This window comes from Hipposideros armiger, unplaced genomic scaffold (genome assembly GCF_001890085.2).
Source record: "Hipposideros armiger isolate ML-2016 unplaced genomic scaffold, ASM189008v1 scaffold_28, whole genome shotgun sequence".
In the NCBI taxonomy this organism is placed as follows: Eukaryota; Metazoa; Chordata; class Mammalia; order Chiroptera; family Hipposideridae; genus Hipposideros; species Hipposideros armiger.
The window spans coordinates 2,577,581-2,583,792 of NW_017731378.1; the positions used below are offsets into that span (position 1 = coordinate 2,577,581).

A 6,212-nucleotide genomic window follows, 5' to 3' on the forward strand; every position below is an offset into this window, starting at 1 on the left:
GATCCTCTAAACACCAGTCCCCAGGGGTGGGCATCCACCAGACAAGGTCCAAGTAATCCCCTCCCCTTCTTTCCTACACTGTGGGCAATTACCGAAGAGATTCTAGTTTTCTCCTTGGCCAAGTAGCGCTCCTGTGTTTGCTTCAGTAGATCTGCACCCCCAGCATGGGCCAGGATGATGGCATCGGCAAAGCGCTCTTCCTTCAGACACAGCTCCACAGCAGGGCCCAGCTCTCCAAGCAGGAGAGCCTGGCTCAGGAGTCCATCCACGTCTGCGGGCAGAGGCATCCCCCCCACATTAGCCTGTCCTCAGACCCTAGCTTCCTGTCCTCTGCAGGGTGGTCTCACAACACACCTCCTATATCTCTCTATCACTCAGCCTCCATCGCCTCCAACAAAACTCCCAAGTTTCATTCCTCAACAACAAGATGTAGTGGGCTGTCATGGGATGCCCAAGTCTGGTGGTAACTCTCTAAGGAGAGGACCCAAGGTGAGGGAGGGATTCATGTATCAGTATCAAGGTGCGATGTGTGATTGCTCAGCAAGAACAGGGTCACAGTCGTTTAAGCAAGAAGACAGGAGGATAGAAAAAAATATCTTGGTAGAAGGCCTTCCACAGGAAGGATTCATCCATGAAAATCTACAGCCAGAGGGAGCTCTAACCAGTAACAGAACCACCAGCATTTGTGATGGTGGGAGGGAGGCAGAAGGCAGGGGACAAGAAGGAAATGTCCTCAAGTCCGAGAACTCCGAGCCCACCTACTCCCACGCGGAGAGTTTCTCTCCCTCAGGGTGTGGGTACCTTCTGTGATGGGGATCTCCCATGGAGTCATGTTCTGAGGGACCAGCTCATCAAAGAAGGTTGAGGAGGCAGAGGCTTCCTCTGTTGTGTGTTTGGAAGCCTGTATAAGGAAGGACAGAGGTGGCTACTTAGGAAACGAAGCCCAAAGACAGAGCTGGCTTAGTAGCTCTCTCTGGGAGCTCTACTATTTGGCCCTTGAATGGGTAAAGCTAAAAGAATAATCAGGTAAAGTTTGGGGAAAGCTCTAGTTCATAGCTAAAACACAGCTCTACTCTCAGCCCAAAAGCTTATGGACTCTGTATCTCACTGTGGTTCCAAGAGAGGGAGGCGTTTGAAGACTTCTACAGAAGTTGAGCACTTCACTAGAACGAAGCCAAGGGCCAGGGAGGGGGAGATGTCCTGAAGGCAGGTCTCCTGTGCTACTGTAGATCCTGCTGGCTGGGCTCCTACGATACCTGGCTACAGAAGGCTTGTTGTCTGTGACTGTCAAGGTCATCTCCCCTGGGCTGAGGGCTCTCACCCAGCCCCGAGTCACTCTTCAAGCACTTGGCCACCTGCAGGGAGAGACCTACGTGTACCACTCTTCCAGCACAAGGTCAAACAAGCTTTATACTTTCTTCCCACCTCCAAACCCCACCAACTAGACTCACTAAGATCCTTGAACTGTTTTCCTGGGAAAAAGGCTAACTCCAGGAGGTCGAATGTCCATATATGCATTAGTGAAGCCCAGGAAGAGGTATTCTGAGATGGTTTCCACTGACTAATCCTCTTTTTCTCTGCATCAAGTACATGTTTCTAATGGGCAAGCCACTTACCTTCTTCTGAAGCTCATCCTTACTGTATCCTAATAGCTTTAGGAACTTCATTCTGGAGTCTTGCTCTAATGTCACCTAAGGAACCACAGAACACACAAGTCACCATTAAATGAATGTGAATTGCCCTCTCCTACACAAGCTGGACATCTGTGCCAGTGTACCCTCAAAGATAGTTCTTTGTACTACCAGGAGTGCCCTACTGAGGCCAATACCATCTCTCCCTTATTCTCTCCCCAGATTTTATTCCTGCTGGGCTGTGGGCACAGTGTTAACAAAACCCTTTCCCCCTTCTGCATGAGAATTGGACCCCCAGTTGACTTCCTAGAACTGTTACCATGGTAACCTGATAATAATAAAATGCCAGATATGTTTCTAGGCAATATTACTTGTGATTGGTAAATTGTATTTGGGCTGGAATGACATAAACTATAAATAATCTATATGGACACCATGCTTTGGGCTTCCCCGATTGCAAGGACTCTTTTAACTGAACAGATCCCTTGCAGGGACTCTAGAAGCTACACTTTTAGAGTTGGTACAAGATATATTGGCTCTTGTGGGTGTGAGGCTTCTAAGCCAGGGTAACCTAAGGAACTTACACATCTGCCTGATGTACATCTCATCTTGCACCTGAGCTGTCCTCTGGGGGAGCTGAAGAAGAGAACTCTGTACTGCTGCATGGACTGCTGCAAGGACTGCCACAGAAGGGAACACCTGAGGCTGCCCTGCTGACAGGTTGTGATTCCTGTCCCACATCCTTCTGAGGAAACTGATGCTAAGTGATCCTACAGCAGCCTTCTGAGTCTAAATGTCTAGTTGAGAAGATGCGTGGTCAGGTGCACAGACACAAACAAAGTTAGCTTACCTACTCAGTGTCCCAGATACTGAGGGCCAAGCCTTCCTGAAGGCCTACCCTAATCTGGGGTCGCTGGTCTGGGCCCTTCATTTATTCTACACTAACCCATGAGTTCTGACTACCATCTTTTTCATCGTCTCTCAGGGTCCCCTCTTTCTTCCGTGCTCTTCCGTTGGAAATGTTCCTCCACACTCAGCTTCAGGACCATCATGATGGGCAGCTTTTGAGTAGCTTCTCAACAAGACTCCCCTCTGTATGGGCACCACTACCTGAGTAAAGGCTGAACTCTCCCCACCATTCCTGGATCTATTACCCGTATCCTGCTTATAACAAAAGCATCATTTCTTACTCTTTTCTTTCCACATTTTTTTCTGGTTTTACTCTAGAGCTGATGATCTTTCTCAAATCCCTTTCTCCTCCCCAGACTCCTGGTATCTACATTTATAAAGTTCCACTGTGTCTGAAGCGCAGACCCCAAGTCCTTCTCAGACCCCCAGGACAAGGCCCTGTCCTTCTTTTTCCCTTCTCTATAATCCCAAAGATTTGAAGAACCCTCTCACTGCCTGTCCAGTCAGTTATTTCTCTTTCTTCCTTCAGCCCTCTCCTCTTGCTTGCTTATTTCCTTCGACAGCTATAGCACGCCTCCTGGAGTCATAAGCAACTTGAAATTAAATTAGCGCTGTAACTGAAGTCGTGCCTCCAGAGTGGGGTGGGCCTTGAGCCCAAAGTCCCACCACAGTGACTTGCCTTGGGTCACGTGAAACAAACTCATGATGGTATGGTCTTCCAGCTAACCTTCTTCCCTTCCTTTCCCTTCCCTTCTTCTCCTTCCCCATCACCTTATCTGTCCTTTGGCATGGCACTGTGAGAGCCTTCACCTTGGCTCTGGCAAAGTATCTAGGACATCAGCAACAGTAGCAAAACGGGGCAAATGTCACTTGTACTCCTCAGCTTCCCTAGCCACAAATGGCCTCTGAGCCTCTGGTAAAGGAGGAAGATTTTGTGTCCAGAGGGTGTGTGTGGTGTAGGAAAAACCTAATAGGGGTTAGGGCCTCTGAAATCAGGGTCACAGTTTAATTGTGCATCTCCTGGAGATGGCTGAGGTTGGAGCACCCAGCTTTGGGGAAACACTTCTGAGCAGCCAGGCTTCGGGACTCCTACCTTCAAGAACTGCCACAGCATCTTTTCACTTGGCAATGACACTTGGATCTTGTTCTGACAATAATTCAGGAGGTTTCCTGATCTCAGGGCCTCCTGCAGCTCAGCTGACCGCATCAGGAATTCGGATTCTGTGGTGACCTGACTGATGAAGACTAGGCGGAGGCAAGGCTGTGGCACCTGATGGGCGGGGGGACTGGGAAGGCTGAAAGTAACCAGCTTCCCCCCAAACTGGAGAGGGAAGACAAGAAGGGTAAAGGTCATGCCTTCGGTACCAAGTCAGGATCACAGGCAAGGCTACATATTGGTCAACCCCAGGATGGGAAATCAGTAAGAGAACTCCTGGGGGTGAGACAGAAGCAGGAACTGAGTAGTGAACGTGCCCCCATACCAAAAACACCTCTGCATTTTTAGCACCATTACCTTTAAACTTCAACACACGCTACTCATCTTCTCCTCACATGTCCTGGTACCAGTCAGTCCTTCTCCCAGTCACATGGACTGAATACCTTGGCATTATCACAGTCTTTATACCCACTACAGCCAAGCAGTAACAAAGTCTTACCTCTTCTCATTCTAGGTATCTCATGCAGGCCCCCTCTGTCCCATTCCCAGTGCTCACACACCTAGATTACTGGAATAGGTCAAGCCTCTAGGTTTTTCCCTCCTCCGATCCAAGTGTTAGGCTATCACCCTGTACCTGTTGATGTTCAGGATCTTGTAATAGTTTCACGAGGCCACAGGAGAGAGCTGAAGCTCCTCTGCCTGCTGTGCACAAAATCCTCCAAAACTAGGGCCAGCCCTGCCTCTCCAGCACCTCTCCCTGCTCATTTATGCGACAGCTCCACATCCCCCAAGTGCCCAATTCATCCCTGCTTCTGTGTTCACCCACCACAACACCTCCACCTGAGTATCCTTCTCGCCAATTTAGGTACTTTATATAAAGCACCTGACACAAAAGCAGAGCTTAGTAAAGGTCCTTGACTCCAGCAGCTCTCCATCTCAGCGCCATATTAAAACCACCGGGAAGCTGTCCAGAGTTGGCAGGCTGTACCCCAGACAATTAAATTAGAATCTCTGGGGGTGGGACCAAGCATCAGTATTGTTAAAGTTCTTCAGGTTATTCCAATTGCAGCCAAGGTTGACACTTCCTGCTTTCCTCCCCAGCCATTCACTATTTCCCTTCCTAAGATCTCCTCCTTAAAGAATTTTCCCAGGCAGAATTCTTCTCTTGACTCCTACAGCACAAAATCTATACTACCGATCAGTGCTCAACAAAGCCAGCTCATCTTTGGATTGGTATACTACTTGATAGTTTGACAAAATGCTTATTATTGTTTGAGGTTCATGTCACCGGACTAACGTAAGGCAAGTATTACTATCCCTATTTTACAGATTAAAACACTGAAGTCTGAGTTAAGTGACTTGCCCAAGGTTACCCAACTGCTAAGTGACAGAGCAATGATAAGAATTCAAGACTATCACCTCAGAATTCTTCACCTCACTCCTCCTTAATGTGTAGGTCTTACCTCCCTAATAAAACTGTTGGCTGTGAAAAAGAAGAACCTCTACTTTTATGCATCTGTTTTTAATTCAAACCTAATATTTAAAGCCTTGAGCCAGGTGCTTTAGGGCCTTGCAGTGAGGGCATCACCTGGGAACTTGTTGGAAAACCAGAATCTTGCATCCTACCCCAGACTGATTGAGCCAGAAGCTGAAGTTTAATAAGACCCCCCAGGTGATTTGTATGCACGTTAAAATAAAGTGCATACAAACACTACTTTAGGGATAAAAATAAACAAGATGTGGTCCCCATCCTCAAGGAATCTATTACTTCGTAGGGTCTCCAGGCATGTATATAAATAACTTTAGTATAGTTAGAACATATCAGTATACGAGTATAAATCTGTGAGATTCAGAAGTGAGGTTAAGCGTGACTAGGGTTAAAGATGGGCCTCATGAAGGGGGTGGTATTTAAGCATAGGACCTTTCAAGGCTGCAGCAGGATTCAATGGCCTGGGAGAGCAGCTGAAGGGTGGGGTACAGGTGGAGGCAGCAGAGTTGGAGAGTCATTTGTGGAATGGAAAGAAGTCATTTTTAAGTGGAGCATAGAGAATACATGAGAATAAGATGGGACTAAAAACTGGAAAGGTAAATGGAGCTGTACATTTGGCCTTGAGCCTGTGAGGCAAATGGGGTCAAAGGTTGTGAGCAGAGGAGTGACAGGATAAAATCATTTGTTTTTCATTCTTGCTTTGCATGCTAACCCTTTCGTAGCTGGACTCACTACCAGACCAGACACGTAAGGGTTAGAGAAAATCAGGTGGAATCCCAGGTGGTTCTCCATAACTGGGACATGTAAAGCAATCAATTCCTCTTAGACAGGACTGGCACAGCAAGCAGGTGAAGGGGCAGAGAGGGAAGCTACATGTTTCAGCGGGAAAGTGGGCCCTAATCTAGACACAATCAGTGGGAATAAATCTCCTACAGAACAAGGCCTCATACTAGTCACATGGTAGGCTTCACACACACACACACACACACACACACACACAACACACATCACACACACACACCACACA

At 47.7% G+C, this 6,212-nt stretch overlaps 1 protein-coding gene across 13 annotated transcripts in view; it reads right to left on the bottom strand.

The window, feature by feature from the left end:
• The window catches only part of SEC31B (SEC31 homolog B, COPII component), a 33,041-nt gene that overhangs the window by 11,135 nt on the left and 15,694 nt on the right, over positions 1 to 6,212 (bottom strand). For all 13 annotated transcript variants that reach the window (XM_019636571.1, XM_019636568.1, XM_019636567.1 and 10 more), the window contains 5 exons: positions 3,634 to 3,861; positions 1,617 to 1,691; positions 1,257 to 1,355; positions 802 to 901; positions 93 to 271 (listed from right to left, as the gene is read on the bottom strand). In XM_019636571.1, coding sequence (XP_019492116.1) covers positions 93 to 271; positions 802 to 901; positions 1,257 to 1,355; positions 1,617 to 1,691; positions 3,634 to 3,861 — 681 coding nt within the window. The remainder of the gene's footprint in view (positions 1 to 92; positions 272 to 801; positions 902 to 1,256; positions 1,356 to 1,616; positions 1,692 to 3,633; positions 3,862 to 6,212) is intronic.